Genomic DNA, 22,637 nt, shown 5'->3' with positions numbered 1-22,637 from the left:
AAAAATGAATAGCTGAAAACAGGGGGCAACGTGTCGGCGGGAATTGTCGAAAAGAAAAAAAATTAGCATTTGACCCATGACTGCCGGGTGAACGACGTCGGATTATCATAATGATGATACATTCATGGTAATTCAAGAATGGATTTATTGCTATTATTGATATTCAACATTTTGATGGACGTTTGGTAATTATTCAACATTTCTATGTTTAATAAGACGGCCGTATCAATCAAACTCACCTACCCAGGGGGGTGCAGAAACGCCCGTGGAGAACGAACAGCGATTAAAATATCGTCTGCGTTTACGCTCGCGGCTGATTAATGATTCTTCCAAGTAGACAACCTCACGCGTGAGTATTTGAAATTTTCTCTCCCGATGTGCCACTTTCAACTCAAACATTAGTTGCAACAAATATATACATCCCTATTGAAATGCAGCTCGTAAAATTCGCACGAAATAAATTAGGGTAAGGATATCATTGAAGTTAAACGTAGAACTCTGTTTTTGATGACAAGTCAAATTCCACCTGTTCGTTTTTGTACATCTCGACGGTCTGAAACAAAAATTGAATATAGATGAGAGGAGAATCAGTGAATAAAACAAACTCTCACGTACCTCGTCGATGTCCTTATCCAACTCGGTGACTTGTTTCTCGTGAGTGACTTTCAGCTTCTCTTTTTCGCGCCCTTGTTTAATTTGTACAGTTTTCCTTTCCTCCATGAATTTCTTAGTGTTCATCTGCTTCTTTTCTCGAAGTCTCCTGTCCTTGTCTCCCTTTGTCTTGAGCGCCTTATCGTTCATGACTTCCTTCGCCGTCTCCACTGATGTTTTCGCTTGATTTGCATTCATTTCTTTGATATCTCTGCGAATGAAGACATGAATTTATTGATTAAAAACTGAAAGATCGAGTAACCCGTCGATTTAACGAAGTGAGGATCGTAAGATCAAATGAATTTACTTGTCCTGCTTGACCTGCAGCTGTTTGTTCTGGTTCGCCTGCACGACTTCGATTAATTTTTTCAATTCATCCCGTGAATTTTGGGCATGAGTTTTCAACAATTCCCATTCCTCTTTTCGCTGTTTTTCCATCATGGCGGACCATTGCGCGGTCTGTTCATTGACGACTTTTTTAACGTTGGCATCCTGCGTCAAGGAGGCCTTGCTGCGAATTAGTTGAAGAAATTAAATTGGCTAAAATTAATGGTACGTGATAGCCGTGAAACGCAATCGAGACATTGTCGACAAAACGTTAGCGTCTAATCAATCCTAATCGAATCAATTCGACGTGCGTGTATTCGATCCGGCGATATACTCACTCCTTGCCCTTCACTAACTTCTCAATGGCACTGCAATGATTTTTTTGCATCGTCTGCCTCTCCTTGAGGTGTTTTTTCCTAAGGGTCTCGAGCTCCTTCTGCTGTTTTTTCCCGGTCTTTGAAAATCCCTTTTCGTGTTTCAATGATTCCATCGTAATTGGGTCGAGTTTAAACTCAGCTGAAAGTAATAATTCCCGGATCTTGCTATCACACACGCGACCAAGAGGACTGTAAAATACCCTCGACATTTTGTCGGTGGGTATTTTCTTTGGCCATTTAATTATAACGAAACACAAAGAAACTTCAGATGCTAAAATGAGACTAAAATCGTCTTTCGTCTATCTCCTGAGTTACCTTCTACCAGAGAAGAGCGTTAATTGCACTTCGGTAGTCAAAGAGATCCTCGAACTCTGTAGATAAATACTTCTACTGTGGAAGGAAAAGACTGACGGAAATCTAAAGGAAAATGCAAAACGGAACCAACCCTTCTTCGCCTCTTCTTCCTTCTTCTTTTTTTCCGCTTCAGCTTTCGTATCAGACTGCTCGATACCCAACCCTTTCATTGCCTCATCACGTTTCTCAGCTCCCTTGTTGAACGCACCTGGGTCTGATAGCATGGCCATAAAATCTGAAATTCGACGATAAATTCCATCATTAGAAAACTGGCTATCAAATCATTGTGCAATCAAAGAATGCCTATTCTCCAAGCCACCTATTCCGGTCTATCAACTTGATAGAGCTTGAAGTAAACGCTTGATCATCAAAATCCCGGTTCAGACTAACCTTCGAATCCATCGGGAACGTAAATTTTCAGCTCGATATTGATGAAAAGCATAGGTAATGCCATCGGAAAATTGGCTTCAGTCTTCAGGGAAATATGTCTGTACCCTGCTTGCAAACCGTCTAATGGAAGAATCCTCTGTCCCAGTAATTTTCCGCTTTCTTCGTAGACACCTGAAGATTTCCGACATCAATTACCGATAAAAAGAGTAAAATTTTATTTCATTCGGTTCCCATTTACTCGCGCAAATGCACGCACCAATTCTGAGAACAGCCAAGTCGGGAAGGACGACTTTCCTGAATAGAAATGGCTCCTCGTTGTAAACGGGATTTAATCCATTTCCCGGAACCATCCTTGTCCGGAACTCTTTACGAATCGTATCGGCTGGCAAACCGTACATGTCGACTTCTACGTAAGTGCCGACCTTTTTGTCGGACAAGAACTGCCCAGCAATTACCTATCGATGAAAGGTAGAATTTATTTTTTCATTCGTCGAGTAAACTACGATCGATTTTCTACGTCCGTCAGAAATTTGAACGAATTTGAAATGAATCAGCGATTGTACAGTTATCTCGTTCGCACCTGCACCGAACACTGCGCGGTGATGACGCCATCCACGTCTTCGGAAAAGGGGTCAAAGCTTCTGTCGGGTCTTCTCATGAAATCGGGTTTTAAAAGATAGCCTCCGTTTCCGTTGTACTCAAACTTTCCTTGATTCAACTGCATCGGCAAATCTGGAGTTTGGAAGTTAAGCGCTACCATTTGACATCCCGCGTTCCAGAAGACCTGCAATGAATTTTATCGGTGACGTAAAATAACAGGATGAAAATATCGGAGCAAAAGAACTCGAGTCACGCCACGACCGACCCCAGGAGATGAAAAATAAAACCGTGGAAACGGCTGTGGTTTCGTGGGTTTTGCCTATGGTTTTGCTGAGCAAACAGAGACAGTGAAAGATACACAGAGAATATAATGAGTCTGAATTCGAGGGCCTACCTGTGGCATGTAATTCGATGAATCTGCTCTGGTGCCCTTTGGATAAATTCGACTCATCTGCCTCTTGTTGTAATTAACAAACTCCACGGAAGAGGTCTTCAGATAATTGAGGGCGGCGGTCTCCGAGAACGACGACATGTTGTGATGAATATTCTTCTCTGAAATTTTTATCCGAATTCGTGAAAAAGAAAAAGGTATAGATTTTCAGAGCATCAACTTTTATTCGTTGATATGTTCAATTTCCGGACAAGAAAATTGTCCGTATACATTCCAGATGGTTGAGAGAACCGGTTGAATTTCCAAGTGCAACGAAAAAAAAGCTCACTCTCGGCGGTTTCGAAGCTCTGGAACTTAATCGGTTGAGCGTAGTTGATCATCGAAGATAGCCAGGGATGGCAGGCCATTGTACTCCCGCTGTATTGAATCGGAGGTGCTTCACCTTCGGCGCCTCCTTCGCCAGGAGGACCGGCGGCTGCCGGATCCACCGGAACCTCCTGCAAAGAGGAATCGAGATCGGGATAAGAAATGCCATCATCCTAACCACCGTCGGAACGAAATCGTCGTCAAGACTCGAGTAGATAGGTATTTGAATTTAAGTATCGCTGTTCATGCGATAATAATACTACCGATACGTTTGCGCGCAGTTAAAATTTTTTCGCACACATATATCGTTCGGTTTAATTTGCGCGGTTGAAAAATTTCACCCAGCTCTTCAAAATGTCGAGATAATTTATTTTAGTCACGAGAGTCTTATCCGAATAAATAGATTCTCCACTCTAAAAGGACTTGATATGAAAAAAACGGATGTCTCTCAGCTTGGTAAGACGTTCATCTCTTGAGACAGATTTTATAAAAGGGCTACAGGAAACACGAGAAAGTATCCAGAGAAAACCTATTCCGGCTGTGGAACTTTCCACTCGGAGCCGCTCAGCGTACTTTTATAAAAATGTGATATCACTTATGCTACTTTTTTTTTTTCTACGGGACAAGGTATACCTATATATGCATTAAGCTCTCTTCTCGTCGCTCAAACGCGCTCGTACTTGGAAAACTTTTCTTTGAAGCACTATATAGGGTAGGTGCCCCGCTAACTGAGCAATATTACATCATAATCAAGGGGCATTGGTGCAGCGAAGATGTTTTCACGAGAACTGCACGCCGTAAAAGTATATACCCGATTGTACATCAAGTACAGGATATAAACGAAAAGTTTTCGTTTTTCGTTTTTTCGACGCCTTGAACTAATAAGGGTAGAAAAAAATACCTTTGGTGGTTCCGTAACGGCCGGGGCGCTAGCGTCCTCGACAACTTCATCCTTCGCTTCAAATTGACCCGAACGGAATAACTCCAACTCTACTTTTTCCACTTCGGGTTTCAATCGTTTATTTTTTATGAGGATCTTGCGCTTCAAGGCGCTTGGGGGTGGCAACGGAGAACCCGGTTCCAGCTGTGCGCAGAGATTAAAATTTGGATCCAGTCATCGTTAGAGAGCTGCTTCCTTCGGGGATCAATCCCCGTCGATTTAATGATGGATGTATAATATTTATTCAGCGCTTTGTAAAAGAAATTAAATTCGAGGGGAGCAAAGCCGATGGCAATTTGTTTTTGTGAAATATTAACCAAGAGGAGTGACGGCAGCTGTGGTGAGATGAGGGTATAAAGTAACCGTTTAAGAAGTATCAAAGTCAGAGTTTTATAAGGAAATAAAAATAATATCGGAAAAAAGAGAGAGAATATATTTACGGGGTAATCTTTCAACGGCTCCTTCAGCAACAAGTCGCCCAGTATGTCGTCGCAATATTTGGCCAACTTGTACTGCTGCTTCAGGCAACAGTGATTTTCGAAACTCAATATTATGGGGTAATCGCTCGTTACAAAAGCGCAATCTCTCAAAGCATAGATGACATCCTTAAACAGGATATCCGTGCACATCGCCTTTCCGTGGGTAATTATTGGCTCCTCGTCTTCCCCCTTACCGTCCCAGCAATCAAGCTCCACACATCTGAGAAGCAAAACGCCGTTGAATCGATACCCGCCCTTCTTCTGATTAATAAAATCTTACCTGCATCCGGCCAAAAGCGTTTGCCGATACATCTCTACGGTACTTTTTCCACCGATTTGTCTTCCGCTAAGGTATGTATTGTGACTCGAATTTATGTAGTAATGACACAGAGGCTGGTCCATATCCATCCATTCGTCGAGTTTGTCCAAAAACACCGGTGCGTTCTCGTCGGACATTAGATAACTCATGAAGCCGTCTTTCGTTAATCTTTCTGGCGAGTAATGAGTACGATAATATGATATCAAACGAGGGTCGTAAGGGATGAATATCATTTATCAAAACACAAAGTAGGAAAATTCGATTACTTTCTGACTTGGCTTTTTCATCCTGTTCGTAGTCGTTGATAATTTCGATGCACCGTTTCTCGTCGTAGAGCGGATAAAGAATTTCATTAAGTCTCGGGTCTCTTTGTTTTTCGTTCATGAATGTGATCAACTGCTCCAGACTAATGGTATCCGCTTTTTGTTTGGTTCTTTTAACGGCAATACAAGCTATTAAAATTTCATCAAAACCCAACGACCTTAAAGAAATTTTCTAACGATCGCCGTACTCACATCGATTGAAATAGTTCCTCGATGTCGTTTCTCGGGCAGAGCTTGTGGTACAGAGTGTAAAACTTTTCGAATGTAAAAGCTTCGGGCTCGATTTTGTCACTCTGAAAACATTCGTTTAACACTTTCAATTTATCAACCGTATCAGAAACACTGGCGGAAGTTTAAAGCTATTTTTAAACGAGGTCAAAAGCCTCCAGTCCGTCGGATGATACGTAAGAACAAAAAGATCCTCAAACAAAACATCAAAGCGAAGGAAACTAGTCGGTTAGTTCTCTGTCCGGCTTTTTGCTCTCTTCAAATGTTGGTCGAACGGATCTTATTGTTGGATCGTTTACATTACCGGAAGTCTCGGTAGATAACCGAAATAAAATAAAATATCAACCAACTGATCAAACAAACCTTCCCACTAGGTAATCCTAGATCGGCCAGTCCTTGGTAGACTAATTTCTCTGTTTTTCCTGACGCAAAAGTTTTAGAAATAACCTTAACCGGAACCTTTCCTTTTGGGTCAACGGAAAAGCTCAGCCTCTTCCAACTGCGGAGAAAAAGGTATCAGATCAACCATTAAAATTTCGTATGAAATTCAACTTTACGGTGGTGCAAAGTCAATTCGAACTCACTGCTTCATCAGCTGTGTTTTTGGGCAGACGTTGCTGGCTTTTGTATTGTGCGTAATCAACCGCAGTCCACTTTGCCAGTCCTGTAATAAATAACGACGGATAAAAATGCCTCTTCAATTTTCCGATCAACCTATAAACTCACTTTGGCCGTCTGTGCGTCCGTGCAAACAATATGCTGATAATGAATATTGGTATAATCTGTTCCGGAACATATCGTTAGACTCTTTTCATCCAATTGTTCGAGGGTACCGTGTTTGCTTAGTTTGTTGCACAGTTTCGGATCCTTCAAATCGAGAGAAAAACTGTTTTCAGTATTCGAAAAGAAGTTCGAAAGATTCGAGAATTTTCCCCGCCGGATTATGGCACAAAATTTACCTTTGGCGTCCCTCCGTATCTTATGTCACTCACTTGGGCCAATTCGATGACATCACCATCCTGAAAATGGGTACAACTTAGTCCGGTTTTCGTCTCCTCACGAATTCTATTTGCTTCGTGTATCATTTCAATTTGTTTTAGAAGTACAACGATACGAACTCCTTTTGCGAATGATATGTCAGAAAGCATTGCGGGCGATTGCGACCGTACGAAGAAAAAACAGGGTTTTTCGAATGAATTCAATACGTTTAGTGCAATTATACTGACAATGAGAACATCATTACGAGTGAATGTGCGTACCTTTCCTTCACTTTTCCAGTAAATGAAGAAACCGAATTCATCAACTTTGAACAAACAATCGGGCTCGTACTCCGTATTTTCTTTATCTTCAAACCATCGATCGAAAGTCGCTCCATTTCTAAGGAATTCAGGAGTTTCAATTTGCCAATTGAATTCAAACTTCTTCGTCATTGTTTATGCTCCTCCGCGATTTGATTATGGAATTTTCACGATTGCAATAGACATGAGAAAAGGGAAAAAAAAATCAAGTAAACTTTAAACAAAATCACTCGCCGTACAACAAACAAGAAGAACAAATTTTTGTTTATCTGTGTATAACAATTCTCAAACCGGAGCGCGATGCCAATTCCAAAAGAAAAGACTCTCAAATAACTAAGAGTGGAGAATATTATCGCTAGGAATTTTCCCCGTCGCCAAACTAGCTGTCCTAGATTTTCATCTAATGCAATTAGCCTAATCCAATTTCCGAGATTAAAGTTAACTCCCGGTATAAAGTATCACGTGAGTATTCCGCACGTCCCTTACCACGTGGCTTGTATAGACGACCGTATGTTGGGGTTCCTCACGATAACTTCTTCGTAACACATGGTCGTAACTACACCCTGCGGGGGCGTTGAAAAGAACGTTCAATAAATTTTCACCGCCCTTTTTCCACATACTCTGTTTCTGACGAGCCCATCGGCAAGTCACGTGGATTATCCGAGATGCCTTAAAAAATAAAGATGTGCATAGAAAGGCTCTTCGGACGCCTATAATAAAAGAACATACTTATATTATATACTTATATACGTACATAAATATATATCAATATAAAGAACCTTCGCACATACACTTTAATATTCGCCAGTTTTCCCCTGAACTTCGTAACGCGAAGAACCTCGCAAAAAGTCATGATTAATTTTCATTTATTCACCTACTTTTGAAACTGATAACTTTTTCTTGCGCAATGTCGGTTGCGGATGGTCAAGATCAAGTTTGGACGGAAGAACTTGATCGCGGTAAATTTATTATCAGATGGATTAGTCATGTAATTATGTTTTTTTTTTTCAACGCACTGCAGTTGATGCAGTTTGACTCGTCGAACTATGATCTTATGAGTATTATAATACCCATACCGATTCATTGAGATTCCCGCAACAGTTTATGACCACAGAATATTAACCCCTCGAAGCACGCGGTCGTTAATCAAAAGGAAATCCAGTTTCAACTGAACCGAATGACCGAACATGATACCCGTGCTGATTATTCGGGAATTTCGATATAAATTTATCGTCAAACTCCCCATTGAGTGACAATAAATTTACCGGCAACTTTCCCTAGTTCAATTACACAGCTTCCATAAATAGTATCCTGCAATTACGCATTTTGTCGAGGTTAATGAAACAATTACAGGTATCTGTCCTAAGTCATTTCATTTATTTTATTCAAATCCTGAGATAAATTGTCAAGATAATATTTTGCAAACATTCGAATTTTTTGCGGGAGCAGCTGACTGGGACTCCCCGTATAGCCATCCAGCTCTCCTAAGTCATGCGAATATTCGATTTACGAGAACTTTATCGTTGTTTGCGAAAATTCGAAGTAGGCTTATTAGAAACCGGCTAATAGCTGCGAAAAATTCTCACGATTCTGTAATCCTATCCCAGAAGAAAACTTCACACAAACCTCGTAATCGCGAGCAAAGACTCGCAACAGCTAAAAATATCAATAAATATTCAGCAATTGATAAATATTTATAACAATAGAACAAAACGATATTTTTTCCAAGTTCTAAAAGGTCATTTTTCAATACAATTAAATAAGAAATAATTGTAAATCTTCTTTCTCCATATGAGATGATAAATGATATGCATTATAGGAAAAAAATAACAATAATGGTTTTTCGGCGTCCAAAGCGCATTTTTTGTAATTACAGTAAAGACGAATAAATTCCGTGAAAAAATCACGGTATTGGGGTAGGTCGCTAAGCAATTCCGAGGGTTATTCCAGATGTTGTGCGTATTGATTTGATGTCATCCCAAGACATACTTGAACTCACATTTTTTGTGAGATCAAAATTTATGCTAATGTCGCTGAAATAAAAGTCTTCACGTGTGCCTATCGGACAAGATGTCCGTAGTATAAAATTTTTAGCCGCTCAAAATGTCTTCTCCTTTTGCTGGTGAATATAATTTTGGATTACCGGCAGCTTGTAAACCCTAATAGAAGCCACGGACCCAGCGCAAGCTCCAACCCAGTATACGATTACGTGTTCCATGAACGACGTCCCCAAACATCCGTATTTCAAAGACGTTGCCAGAGCTGGATTGAAATATCCACCGGAATAATTGAATGCTAAAAAATTCGTTAAAATACGTTGAAGGTGAACGACGATAACAGAATCTTCGAATATAACTAACGATGCATATTTTACGCACCTGCGACGACCAGAGATGTCCCTATGAAGGAATCAAGGACGGTGCTGAATCTTGGATTTAGTTCTCCCAGGGCACGAGAAACAACGCGACAAATGCACGTTGCTACGCATTCGACGAACGCTCCGTAGATAACGGGTACCTGTGAAAATTTTTTGAAGGATTGTCAAGCGATAATTAAAGAAGGAGAGCACTACGTATTGTACGAAAGTGATATCAATCACCTGCAAATCAGTTGTGCAATCCGTGAAGGCACGACCCTTGTGTGTTGGGACAATTTCCAAAGCCCACAGTAGCTGAATGTATCTGAAAACGGCCAAACCGCCGACCAACTCTGCCCAGATGAGAAGAAAAGCGACTCTAACGCTTTTTTTACCCTCCACCACTTCCTCGATGTGCGTGTAAGGACAGGCGGTCGCATCACCCCAGTTAAATGACCAGAAGATTGTTAAGACAAATAAATATATTGCGTAGGTTGAAACACCCCAGTTGTCGGCCACTATAAGCAATTTTTATGAAGAACATAATTTGTTGATAATATATAATTCTTAATGCCTCTGCGATTTTCTGAATGCTCCATGTTTTTTTATTTATTAATTTTTATTTCTTATATTTTCTCACTCGACTATCACATGCGTCACATTGAAAATATATATTACAATAAGACAAATGTAAATTCTAAAGTAATAACATAAGCTATAATAGAAACTGCTTAGCATGCGGCGCTGTCGTTAGCCATGACAAGAGTTATCCCTATTTATCAAAAGTCTGAATTCTCCCAGAATACAAATTCCGGTATGAGAACAAGAGACACAGTCACGTGAAACCTTCATATATAATAAAATGAAAAAATCGACCAAAATATGTTTGCAATGCAAAGGAAAATACCAACCCGAATCCCTAGCTTTATTATAATTATAGGAAATTGGAGCTGCATTGTAGTCAAAAGTTAGCTTCAATTACTAATTGTAAGCGAGCCAGTGTTGAGCGTTCGCGTTTAAGAAGTTCAGCTACTTACCGATAATCAGTTCAAAGCATGTTCCGCAAAGTTCAGCTGTTGCTATTCCTTCCAAGAACAAAGACTTCACAAGGGGGTCTTTTAAGTAATAATCGACGTACCTTCTACTCCAATAAGCGATCAGACTCGTTATCACGATGTATAGAGTAGAGATTCCCAAAGCTAATAAACTTGGATCCATTTTCGGAACTGCGAAAAAATTCAAGCCGAAATTCAAACACGCATCGATTGAAACCATTAAAAAATGGTTATCTGCCGATGATTCGGAATGCGCTGTATAATTAATAAACTACAAATGATAATTGTTAATCAGGGTATGTTTGAACGCCTATCTGTCATTAGTACTAGTTTTTTTTGTCCAATGATCGCTACTCACGTGCTCACATAATCACCTGCAATTATCCGTTATTTTTTTTTCGCTCATTCGACCATTTGAATCAATTTCGTTCGAGCAATCCTCGTTGATACTTTTGAAGTTATTAAATACTAGACCTAAGTTATTTCGACCGCTTCTGGTAGACCAGCGCTTAAAACACTATTTAAAACTAGCGAATATATACCTTGGGTCTTTAAATAGTTTTCGGCATGTCGCCCAAGATTGTATGAAGGTGTATGAGTAGAAACGTCTGCGCTTGATATCGCCATACCTTTAAACCGACGACATTGAATTTTCAACCGAATTATCTACATATAGGTTGCACTAATGCAATTTATAATGCTCGGAGCGATTTTCCTTGCCTTCTATATGCGAAAATACTCGAAATAGATCTGAAAGTGCAAACATTATAGTTATGATGGAAGAATGACGATTGTTTATGGCAAAATTTTTTCGATATCCTTATAATACTAGTCACGACGAGTCTCACAGGTTTGTAAATGATACTTAAGTAGGGGAGACCGGGGCAAGTTGGAGACGTTAAGCTTCAAGTGCGGTTTTTTAATTGATTGTAAGCGAATTCCAAAATCTTTTGGTATTTTTCAAAAGTATGAGATGTTAGCTATTAAAAAAAAAATTGACATTGAATTCGGTCATTCACAAACTACGTAATTTCCATTTTTCCGAAATTCTGCAAATTCGCCATCTTGCCCCGTGGTCGGGGCAAGATGGCGAACCTATCGGGGCAAGTTGACGAATATTAGATTTTGGTTTAATGGGCCTAAAAAAATACTTTTTTCGTCAAAATATACTTCAGTTTATTTAAATCCATAAAAGATATGAAAATACAAATACGCATAGTTTATGTAGTTTAGCTTAGATATACATATACTGATAATTAACACCGGTCGCAAACGAACTGAGCTGCTCCTTCGACATTAGAACATGCCAACATTGAATCGTGAATAAATTTATTCATTTATTTATTTATCGAATTATTCAATGAGCTGCACAATCGTATGTAGCCTAAATATCGATTAACTAAACAACATGCAAAGATCTCGATAAGGACGATCCGTCAACTTGCCCCCACCATCTTGCCCCATTTGCCACTATTTGCGAAAAAAGAACCCCACAAAAAGTACATTGGTGAAAATTCGGAGATTCTATGATCTCTAGGATCTATATGCGTATAGAAATAAAGTATTAATTCACAAGTCCGATCTTGCTTATCTGTAGTTGTATACAACTATTTTCTTGAGCTCCAAATGTTACTTCGCACACGTCTGAAACCACAATGCCACCGTAAAAAAGCCGGATGACCTTGCCACGCTAGCTACATCGCAAATATTATTGCGTAGAAGAGTGTTTAACACTTTTTGATAACTTACCCGGCGCTATCTGTCAAAATATTCGAAAAACAATCAATTCGTCATCTTGCCCCAGCCTCCAACTTGCCCCGGTCTCCCCTACAGCGGTAGTAATTGTCGTTACCTGAAAACAAAGAAAAATAACTCCCAAGTTGAGAAATTTGAACACACCATTAAATGTTAAACAACAATCCTATAATGCCGTGAAGACAAAAGCCTGAGACATCGTTATAGCTCCTTTTCTTGATGACTATTTCGAAACGTAATCACGCTTTTCAGAGTTCTTGATCGGCTTGTAAAGCGTCGTTATTCATGACAATGGGTATTACGGATACGCAAGTTTGTTTGATAAATAAATGTATCATAAAAGCTGGGGTAACATTTTCCGACTTTCCTGTACCGAATACAGTCGACCAATTCAAACGTAAATAAACACGACTTCAGCATTTGTTCGGCGAGGTCGAGCTCGGCAGCATTTAGTCAGCGGGATCCGAACGGTCGAGATCGGCCCCTTATACCTCGCTGCTTGTTCATCTAAAACCATTTATACGGCACTCTAATTATATAAATAATCAGCTTAAGAACTAGATAAACCCTCTTACTAAATTTGTACGTAAAGAACTCCTCGAATAACCCAATTAAAAGTGGTTTTACGCTAAATCAAAGTGACTATGCGCCCTGACAATTTTCGACCTGTTGCTATTGTACGTGCATCTCTGCGGTTGTTTTGAAGTTCATACTCCATGCACGTGGATATCTTGGAGTAACGCAGACCTGGGCCTTTTTTACGGCATATGATGGTCAGTTATGCTTTTAATCATTTCTTTTCAACTTCAACAACTTTCAAAATAATATAGCTCATATTTTTCGTCACTTCATGTGACATTATTCGTCTCTTTTCGGTAATAATGATATTGTTATGACAATGGTTTGTTTCTTTGTTCTAAATTTCATCGTGATTTATCTTTCATTTGACAATTATTTTTCTCTACAGAAATTATGACCACTAAATTCATTTTGCAACGAGAGAACGATAACCAGCTTCTATGATTTTAAAAATATTTGATCGCGCGTTTTGCGGCAAAGTTAGTTCCCAGATTTCTAAGAGCGGCGCTAGCGTGTTAAACAAAAATCGCGCGGTACGATCATAGCGCAGATTTGTTTAAACCTAGTATTACTACGAGTATTACTAGTCGAGTTTTAGTACCTTTTTACTACTATTTAGTCGTTTCTTTGAGTATTAATCAGATCGTGCTTAACTTTTTCGGAAACTTTTTTCAAGCTGGATTCAAGTGAAACATGCGATGAAAAACAAGTGTCACTCCAATAAGAGGGAACATTGCATCGCGATTATACGGTCTAAGGTCCACCAGCGTTGATTCTCTCCTTCTAGAAAATGCGGTAATAGCATGTATCAGTAATACAACATCGGTAATGCATGTGTAGATGAAGCATGACTGCCCTCGTTCTACGTATAGTACAATAAACTTTGGATTCACACATATTAGAAGCAACGATATGTTCTTGTCTAAGATATACTGAAAATAGGATGTTTTTGACACATAAATTTATTCATTTACAGATAAATTACAAACTTTGCAGTATCATATCAACATTCACTACTAACATCAATTAAATCGAACAAAAAAGTCGTTTGATCACTTTGACAAAACCGATTCCAAAAGTAAAGGGTGAAAACTTTATTATTGCAAGTCTGTGGATGAAATTGAAAACAACTACCATGTTATCGAATTGAGTTTTTTTTACTGACAAAGATGCAATCATAGAAAGCTTAGGGATTATAAACTCAGTTTGAAAACAGAGAAAACGACTTGCTGAATAACATATGAATCAGTTTGTCACCCATATTAAAATTCAATAATTTATTTTATGAAAATAAATTTTTTTTTCTATAACAACGTTTGTTTGCTGTCAACATGATTATATTTTTCTACGCACCGAATCAACTACAATTATCCCATGTTTTTCATGATATACAACATTTTTTTAGAATTCATACTTTGGTTTTTCTAATCTTATTTTTGTAATGTGGCTCCCGAGAAAAAAAATATTTAAACTATACGTCAATTATTATTATTATGGTTATTTTTAAGCGTATTCAGCTCCATTAAACGTATGGTCTGTCGTGAGAATTCGTATCAAGTTATCAGAATAGCAGCTACCGTTTGAGGAATCTGAGATTCTTTCAGAACAGGACAGTTATCTAGATGCATAATAATCGCTTTGTAATTGTGGCTACAAACTATCTATTATGATTAAAACTGTCTATTATAATTGCCATGAAAATTACGCAAAATTAAAATTCTCGCTGACTATCCTTGAAACGATTCTTTCAATGAAGAAGTTTTCAATGTTCAGATGTTCTTTGGAAAGTACACTTTGTGCTCTAAGAGCATGCTGTTTTCTGGTGGCAACGACAGACAAGCTCTCAAGACATTTTCGATCGCTGCCCGTTGTTTGAATAATGCATTAACCACGGGAGCACCCTGAGGGACTAGTGGTGCTTTACACAAATATGAAAGAATCGAAAGTACATTATGGAACCCTGTGAAGATTCCATTTTCAGATTCATTCTGCTTAAAAGTTATGCGTGAAAAAAGTTCAGCTAGAATAACCAAATCCAATATTATTGGAGTAGCCAATAAAGAATCTTCACAAGTGTTGTGAACAACTATCGTGTTATGTCCACCGAGTAATATTTCAGAGGTGTACTCATCCAACGCGCGTTTGCTATCACCTGAAACAACACATACGAATTTTTGAAATTAGAATTGATTTCGAATTAGACCTGAGACTCGGTAAATCCACTGTCGCAACTCTTTGCAATTTTAATTACAGATACTTGTGAATCGCTTAGAGTTGTCCAACTTACCAACGTATGGAACATATTTAATGACGACGCAATGATCTGGCTTCTCCTCAGGTTCGTAGAGAATACTGTTGGACTTAACTATGTCGTCGACCACATTGCTTTTTGAAATCTGAAAATAATATGAAATTAATAAAATTCTTAGCGGCACGCGTACGAAAATAAGGAGAAATAATAAACCCATGAACTTACTTCTTTAGATCTAAACTGTTGCGGGGCTGACAAATTAAATCCATCATTATTTCCAAGGTGGTTGTAGCTGACTATCGATACAGGTTTTATGCCAGCAGAAACCAAAAAGTCCACCAATACTGATTTTAATTTAGTCTGACCGGACTTGAAATCATCTCCAGCAATGAAGGTCTCATACCTTTCAGCAAGCTCAATAGCACCAGGTACGAAAGCATTTTGTGGTGAGCCATTTATGTATGTACACTGTGGAATCAATAAGAAAGAATCTCATCCAAACTTGATAATTTGAATCAAAAGATCTAATTTTTATCGAAGTGATATAGTTTACCCCTTCTAGTGCAGCTGCAACAGCAAACATAGTACTAGGACTGACTTCTGGATGATTTTCTTTTATAGACTTTAACAAGTTGTCAGCAGTATCATTAACCCCTTGAATAATATCTGTGAATCTTTCAGTGTTGGCAGTCCACACTATTATGATTTTGTCCAAGTTCTTTGCTGTTTTGAATTCGGATATGTCTCTTCGAATCCAACTAAGCTGTTCCGTCTTTGAACCTGAGATAATATTGTTTGCTCGTTCCTCCTACAGTAGGTAATCTATGAATTAACCCCTTGACTGCTACGATAATCTTCAAATTTTGCAGTTATCAACTTCTGCTATTTGAAGTAGACATATCATTTCCAACGTATTTTGACATGCTGAGCAGGATTCCGTTCAAAAAATGGCATTAGACCATCCAATTTTTCATAAACAATAATTTAAAAAATCTCAAAAGTGAATAAAACACGTGTAAAAAGAGGTCAATATCTGAAAACTGAACAACTTTTGATCAAAGTAAGTATTGAACGAGAAAACGGAAACCCAAAAACATATATTTACGTTATAAGGTTCTATAGAACAATAAATGTAGGCCAGACTCCTTTAGACAGACTAGAAGTCTTTTACTAAATGTATAAAATTTGTTTCTGTATCCTGCACTATTATTTCATCAGTCGAAGTGTTAATTATGATCAAATGTATCTACAAATCGAGTATCATCAAACAAACCTGATTAGCTGCAATGAAGTCAGGATAGTATATACTTCTGCGAGGTTTCATACGAGCCATTTCAGGCTTTAACTGACTCTGGAGATTATAATCGATCACTTTTGCGCGTTCCATAGCATCAGCTAAATTCATATTAGAAATGTCCCATCCATCAATTTCAATGTTTTTAGGATCTACCATTGGTAACATCCATGACATCGGTACATGGACATCTTCGCTACCCCCACTGCCAAGTCTAACAGTTGATGACTGTGTGATGGAGCCATACCTGTATGTTCAATTGAAAATAATAATAATCTTTCTTATGAGTACATCAGAATTCAAAAGTTATTCTAACATACTATATTGATTCTCACCAATTAGCTTTCTTTGATCCATCTTTGGTGTTCCAGCTCAAGTTCATTTTGTTGGCTAGCAGTGCTGCAGTAAATGTTGTACCATTGTTGCCGCCCCATCCCACTAACATGACACCAAGTTTTGGTATAGTCAATTCTGTTCTTATAATTAACTTTGTGGATATAGGAGTTGCCTGTGATAAGTATTAGAAAAGTAAGGCAAATTAGATTCATGAGTATGTCATCATATTCGTTTACCGTACTATAATCTATTGCAAGTCCTTCAATTTTTCATCACGAGCCAAACCCAGACTATAGTAATAGGATTAAATCAAATTAACTTTACCAAATATATCTGGAACCTAACACATATTCATTCATTGATTTAAGTTAATCCAATGACTTGGAATAACTGCAATGACATAGTTATATGAGCTACAGGTATTGCTTCAAAGTGTAAAAACTTTTGAAAGATGATTGATAATAATTCCTTCAGTTTTTGTAACATGAATAATGAATTACACAAGAATATTTGGTAGAATGTGACGTTGGTGATAGTGTTGTTTATTGATTTAAAAGATTACCACTCACCATATATTTGAGCTGTTTATCATCCATTTTGGTGACTTTTGTTGTATGATATTCATAATTAGCTTCAAGGAATTCATCATTGTACTTGACATTTGGACTGTTAACGTGTATTTTGAAAGCCATAGTGAATCTTGACAGTTACTTTTAATTGAAAGGAATAGATATAAAAAACGCGGTTCTCCACTAGCAGACAACCGGTCGACTCGATACAGATTTTTTTGTAATAAATTTTCTCAACTGACGAAAAATTTGACCAAAACTAACACACGCAATTAAACCAAACTTAACCGTCTGCTATACCGAATAACGAATAAGCATAGACGGCAATGAACGTAGATCAATGAAGAAAAAGCACAGCAGTAGTATTATGAAAATATGAGCTTCAGGGAGAGACTGATAGAAAGAAAATGGAAGAGAATGATCGTTCAAGAATTCACAACGCAAAATAAATACACGTTGGGTTGTCAACAGGCGCGAGGCAATAGACATGCGCTTTAAAGGATTCTTGATCCCCAGAACCACGTCCTTCTAGTGGTTTTCATATATCTAGTTGTTTACTGGTAAATTCTGTTTTCGTAGGCATTCTCGTCAACATCGCAGGTTTCAAAAGACTCGAATTGGAGAACAATCCGCAACGCTGTAGTCTGTCTCACAAAACTGTTCTGGATGTGAAATGGTCAACGTCCCTGACAGGACAGTATTACCTACATATTAAACAAGCTTCGTAATTTGATTGAAAAAAGGACAGTTGTTGATAGCACAAATGACGGTTCCCCGGTATTTTTGGTATTTCCTCAAGTCCTGAAAATATTTATAGTTGTGTAGTAGTATAGAAGTGTGTCATTTTTGTGAGATGATTTGTATTCATAGTAGAAATTCTGAAATATTGCAACATGTCATTGCAAGTCGGAATTATTGAATGCGGGTAGTTTTGTTTGAGAAAGATTATCCCGCCAGTCACAGATTCGATTCCAATGGTCGTTCTAAACTTGGTTCTAGCTGCTTCCGTTACTGGCCATAGGTTCTATGTATATGTATGCTCAAATGCCTCAGTGGGATCCCTGAACTTTTCGCAATGTGAATATCTATAAGTGTATATCGCTGAATTTATATGCAGCAAGTAAACATTTAAATACCTTGCAAACAGCACCTTGGAATTGCACATTTATCCAAATGAATTTGAGGAAGTGAAGTCACAACAAAACGAGCCAATAGATGGATCAGATGAATTAGGGGATGATTGTGGATGGTTTCGCTGGAACGCTGTTAGATGGCTTGTCGCTCGTGCCGTTGCCGTTGGAAGTCGGTTATATTTCAGATTACGTTAGTATGAAGCGATCGGGTGTGGTCGAGATATGGAGTATAGTAGACACCAGTAGGCACGGAGAGTTGAGAAGTGACGCGACAACTACGTGTGTGTACCTTGGTGTAGTGTGTTGAAGATTATTTTGTTATCGCACAATTACTTACACACATCGAAATGATTGCGGGCTGGAAATTGGTCTCGTTGCTGATAATAGTTTTAGCCACGTGCGTTAATCAAGGTATAATAATCGATTTCATGTACTCAAGCGTTGACTGATAAATGTTACTGAAGACTTAAGCATGAATTTGTAGGGTAATTAAAGTGGGTGTGTTGCACCCCGTACATATATCAAAATCTATTCTGATTTTTCATCCTACTGTGCTCAATGTAATCATCAGACGTACAGTCAAATGTCATATCAATCATCAAGTTCTTGGTATTGCAAATCAGAAGTCTGCTTAAGGATACCAATCGCTATTGCTTGTAGCACCTTTTGGCCTACCTTGAAAGGATGTCTGTTTGAATGCTTCATCTAGGAAAATACCTGTTGTGTACAAGCTAGATTTTGAATACGGTTTCATCCTAAATTTGGAGACATGAATTTGATGTATTTTTCAGGGCTGAGCATAAAATGCTGGGTATGCAGGTCAGACTCTGATCCAAAATGTGCTGATCCATTCGACAACACCACTGTCCCTATCACTGACTGTAAACAAGAACCAAATTTGAAACATCTTCCAGAAGTCAGACCTACAATGTGCAGAAAAATTCGTCAAAAGGGTATAATTAATGGATTCAAATTCTGTAGGAATTGAATTATTAACAGTCTTGTTTTTTTTTTTGTTTTTAGTTAATGGAGAGTGGAGATACTTTAGAAGTTGTGCATATATGGGTGAACCTGGTATTGCTGGAGATGAGAGGTTCTGTTTAATGCGTACTGGAACCTACAATATATTCATGGAATATTGTACGTGTAATAGTAAGGATGGCTGCAACACCGGACCTATAGTATATTCAAATCGGTTTGCTATCTTATTTGTCGCATTTTTTACTTATGCCTTGACTCAATATACCAGATAACCAAGTACGACATGAACAAAATGAAGCAGGGTTCAATGTGATAGTCATCACATTTGAACTGTAATTTTTCATGATCTAGCCGTCCAGTTGTGTAATAATTATATCGGGTGACTTATCAAATTCCAATATTATCTCACCCGTTGAGAAGGATACTAGTATAGACAATCCATCTAATAGCCTATAGACATAGTAAATTGGAGAAGCTATAAATAGAGATAATGAGCTTGTACAAAGTGAAACATTAAAACATCTCAGAGGGTTCAATGAAAAAGACTTAACTAAGTAAGTCTAATGTAGGAAGGCAGCTAAAATTCAAGACTGGGTGATGGGTATCAAACTTTAATAAGACATCTAGAATATGATGCCTTTGCATTGAATACTAGATTTTCAGTTGTCCTTCATTTTGCCACAACACAATTATACTCTTTTAATCGTTATCGTGAATCACAATTGACAGTGTCACTCATTAATAATGATTACTATGAATAGGAGCCGTTCGTAACAATTCACAAAAGTTATAGCAAAGCTTCAGCACTGAAAAATAATTTTTCATTGCATAGATTATTATTAAGTGACACAATAGTGCCTTGACAAATAAAAGGAATTCTCAATATTCACAGAAGTATATTAACATTCGAAATAGCGTTAAGTAAAAGTTGATTGTCGGTTAACGGGATTCAAATGACACCGACATGTTTGTTGTGTAACATTATCCCGTTACAACTTTTTATAATATTTTCGTAATCCGTCCAAAGTTTATAATCTCAATCACTTAGAATCTAAAAATGATTTATATAACTATACAAGACGTTCTTATATTTTTGTACAATACAATCATATTTCAATTTAATAAAGACGTCAATCTATACAATGAAAAATATGTCACGTTGTACACACAAGTGTCGATTATATGAATAAGTTTATTGGCAGTTTGCAGGAGCGAGGAATAAACACTATAATTTTCCTATCAAATATTACACAACTCGTTACTGTAGCAAGCCCTGTAGAAGTTTTAGAGACTACTTGATTTTATTGCCTTATTATCTCCCTTCAAACTTTCTGCAGATTATACAAATATGACTAGTTGTAGATGTGTCTCTATAAAATTTAGTAAATGTAAACTTACGTCGATTTAACTTAGATCATAACAGGTCATTCCTTCTTGAAATTCCGCTTGTGAACATTCAATGACTTACAATTACCATGTTTTATATTTGCGATCACACTTCTGGTAGAATGTAAAAGGTATTCGAAGATATTATCGTTGTTTAATTCCAGCATACACCATTCGAAGTTTGAGCTTTTTATCAGTTCATATAGATGTTAGCAGCTAACAATGAGTAGCAGGGGGAATCTGCATGGCTGTTGTCAGGAATTAAGAAATAAGAATCAAGTATAAGAATGACATCACTAAGTTTTGGACTTAATTGAATCCTTGCCAACTGCATCAACCACAGAGGTATACCCATCCTTTATTAAAAGTTCGTCTAATTCTTTTTTTATTCGTTTCACAATTGGAGGGCCGTGGTATATATATGATGTATAAATTTGGACTAATGTTGCTCCAGCTTTGATTTTTTCATAAGCGTCTTCACCAGTGAATATACCACCAACGCCTATGATCGGTATTTTTCCATTAGTCCTACAATACATGTCTCTGATCATTGCGGTTGAAAGGTGCGTCAGTGGTGCTCCGCTGAGGCCACCAGTTTCTTCTCTATGAGAACTTATCAAGTTTGACCGTTGAATGGTAGTATTAGATATCACTAGTCCGTCTATTCTGCATTTAGATGAATTGATAATATCAGCTATATCTTGCCGTTCTTGGTCACTCAAGTCAGGAGCTAGCTTAACTAGCAAAGGTGGCTTTCTGGCTAACCCTTCAGACGCCATGTTGATCTTGGATATCAATTCTTCTAGATGTCTTTTATCTTGTAAGGCACGCAACCCGGGAGTATTGGGGCTAGACACATTGATCACAAAGTAATCAGCTACATCTCCAAATTTTTTGATGCCGTCTATGTAATCTTGCACATGGTCAGGTGTAGTTTTATTTTTGCCCAAATTAACTCCAATTATTCCTGTAAAGTCTGTATGACTTTTGGTATTTTGTAAGCGATCAAAGACAGCTTGGTGACCATCGCTGTTAAATCCGTACCTATTAATAACAGCTTTATCTTCAGTCAACCGAAAAACTCGAGGTTTTGCATTTCCATCCTGTGGTACTGGTGTTACAGATCCAACTTCCACAAATCCAAATCCAATTTTATGCAACCCATCAACTGCTTCTCCCTGTTTATCAAATCCAGCTGCTATGCCCAATGGATTGTTAAAGTTTAATCCCCATACCGTAGTTTTCAATCTTATAGGATCATGGTAAGTTCCATTGGAAATGAAGCCAAACTTAGCTGCTGCTATGGCAATGTTATGTGATGTCTCTGGGTCAATAAAGCGAACAAGAGGCATCACAACATTGTCATAGAACTTTTCATTTCCAGTACAGATGTTTACACCGCTGAATATTACCAAACCACCTCCTGTAACTCTTATGAATGCTTGAATTTTTTCCTTAGAAGTCAACCGACGAACCATTTTTCTATTATTTCGAACTGCAAATTGTGCTCAATATTTCGCACCTGTTGAGCGATGGAAAAACTTGACGATGTATCGTGAGGTGAGAAATTACTCTAACCTAAAGCTTGGTCTTCCTTTTTCTTCTTCACATGTTGGGCAGCATACTTAATTATAAACTCGCCTGAATTCAACTGATTTGATTAGTTTATTTTCAAAAGTGTGGAGACTAAAACTGAACGTCGAATAATGCGGTTTGAAATCCTTCTTGAATGTAACTGGCTTTACTAACGCCTCTCCATTTGTAGCATTACTTGAGGCGCTTGAGGACGCTTGGGGGTCTCTAGCACTGCAATCGGTTCTGTTTCCTACAGATAGGTGTCGGCGTTCTTAGAGACCCTTTACTGCTTTTACTGACGGTCAGTAGGTAGTCCGATTTCGT

The 22,637-nt window shown here is 38.0% G+C and overlaps 5 protein-coding genes and 1 long non-coding RNA gene across 8 annotated transcripts; 2 read left to right on the top strand and 4 right to left on the bottom strand.

Annotated features, from left to right (window-relative positions):
- Positions 1–127: 127 nt before the first annotated feature.
- On the bottom strand, positions 128–7,383 carry LOC105692747 (1-phosphatidylinositol 4,5-bisphosphate phosphodiesterase-like). Its single transcript, XM_012412166.3, has 20 exons — positions 7,005–7,383; positions 6,705–6,764; positions 6,472–6,612; positions 6,330–6,409; positions 6,109–6,244; positions 5,710–5,810; positions 5,461–5,627; positions 5,156–5,366; positions 4,837–5,095; positions 4,358–4,540; positions 3,419–3,587; positions 3,094–3,251; positions 2,680–2,883; positions 2,356–2,554; positions 2,100–2,270; positions 1,801–1,944; positions 1,317–1,494; positions 959–1,162; positions 616–862; positions 128–553 (listed from the first exon to the last, which is right to left on the bottom strand). Exons 1-20 carry the CDS (start codon positions 7,173–7,175, stop codon positions 485–487), a joined length of 3,252 nt encoding a protein of 1,083 aa, XP_012267589.1. The 5' UTR covers positions 7,176–7,383; the 3' UTR covers positions 128–484.
- A 1,014-nt stretch (positions 7,384–8,397) lies between these two features.
- LOC105692635 (aquaporin-11) lies at positions 8,398–10,988 on the bottom strand. 3 transcript variants are annotated; one of them, XM_012411959.3, is made up of 5 exons: positions 10,829–10,988; positions 10,437–10,625; positions 9,643–9,917; positions 9,422–9,560; positions 8,398–9,338 (listed from the first exon to the last, which is right to left on the bottom strand). In XM_012411959.3, the coding sequence occupies exons 2-5, from the start codon at positions 10,615–10,617 to the stop codon at positions 9,142–9,144; spliced, it is 792 nt and encodes a 263-aa protein (XP_012267382.1). In that variant the 5' UTR covers positions 10,618–10,625; positions 10,829–10,988; the 3' UTR covers positions 8,398–9,141. The 3 variants fall into 3 exon arrangements, with proteins under 3 accessions (XP_012267382.1, XP_012267381.1, XP_048510178.1); XM_012411958.3 differs by having other exon boundaries at positions 10,813–10,973; XM_048654221.1 differs by having other exon boundaries at positions 10,821–10,960.
- Positions 10,989–12,326: 1,338 nt separating this feature from the next.
- On the top strand, positions 12,327–16,845 carry LOC105692723. Its single transcript, XR_007278096.1, has 8 exons — positions 12,327–12,982; positions 13,465–13,583; positions 15,042–15,126; positions 15,273–15,467; positions 15,721–15,852; positions 15,909–16,099; positions 16,483–16,582; positions 16,705–16,845. It is a non-coding gene; the product is annotated as an uncharacterized LOC105692723 (long non-coding RNA).
- Positions 13,735–17,370, bottom strand: LOC105692719 (inositol-3-phosphate synthase 1-A). Its single transcript, XM_012412114.3, has 7 exons — positions 17,239–17,370; positions 16,669–16,841; positions 16,313–16,580; positions 15,593–15,847; positions 15,265–15,507; positions 15,076–15,184; positions 13,735–14,940 (listed from the first exon to the last, which is right to left on the bottom strand). Exons 1-7 carry the CDS (start codon positions 17,359–17,361, stop codon positions 14,558–14,560), a joined length of 1,554 nt encoding a protein of 517 aa, XP_012267537.2. The 5' UTR covers positions 17,362–17,370; the 3' UTR covers positions 13,735–14,557.
- A 600-nt stretch (positions 17,371–17,970) lies between these two features.
- LOC105692722 lies at positions 17,971–20,504 on the top strand. The gene is made up of 3 exons (XM_012412116.3): positions 17,971–18,782; positions 19,163–19,324; positions 19,395–20,504. The coding sequence occupies exons 1-3, from the start codon at positions 18,719–18,721 to the stop codon at positions 19,622–19,624; spliced, it is 456 nt and encodes a 151-aa protein (XP_012267539.1). The 5' UTR covers positions 17,971–18,718; the 3' UTR covers positions 19,625–20,504.
- A 22-nt stretch (positions 20,505–20,526) lies between these two features.
- LOC105692720 (dihydroorotate dehydrogenase (quinone), mitochondrial-like) lies at positions 20,527–22,507 on the bottom strand. Its single transcript, XM_012412115.3, has one exon. The coding sequence runs from the start codon at positions 22,214–22,216 to the stop codon at positions 21,035–21,037; it is 1,182 nt and encodes a 393-aa protein (XP_012267538.2). The 5' UTR covers positions 22,217–22,507; the 3' UTR covers positions 20,527–21,034.
- Between the last annotated feature and the right edge of the window lie 130 nt (positions 22,508–22,637).

Source organism: Athalia rosae, chromosome 4, assembly GCF_917208135.1.
Source record: "Athalia rosae chromosome 4, iyAthRosa1.1, whole genome shotgun sequence".
NCBI classification, from domain to species: Eukaryota; Metazoa; Arthropoda; class Insecta; order Hymenoptera; family Athaliidae; genus Athalia; species Athalia rosae.
Note: the sequence above shows the minus strand (reverse complement) of the source record. Positions and strands in the feature narration are given on the sequence as shown.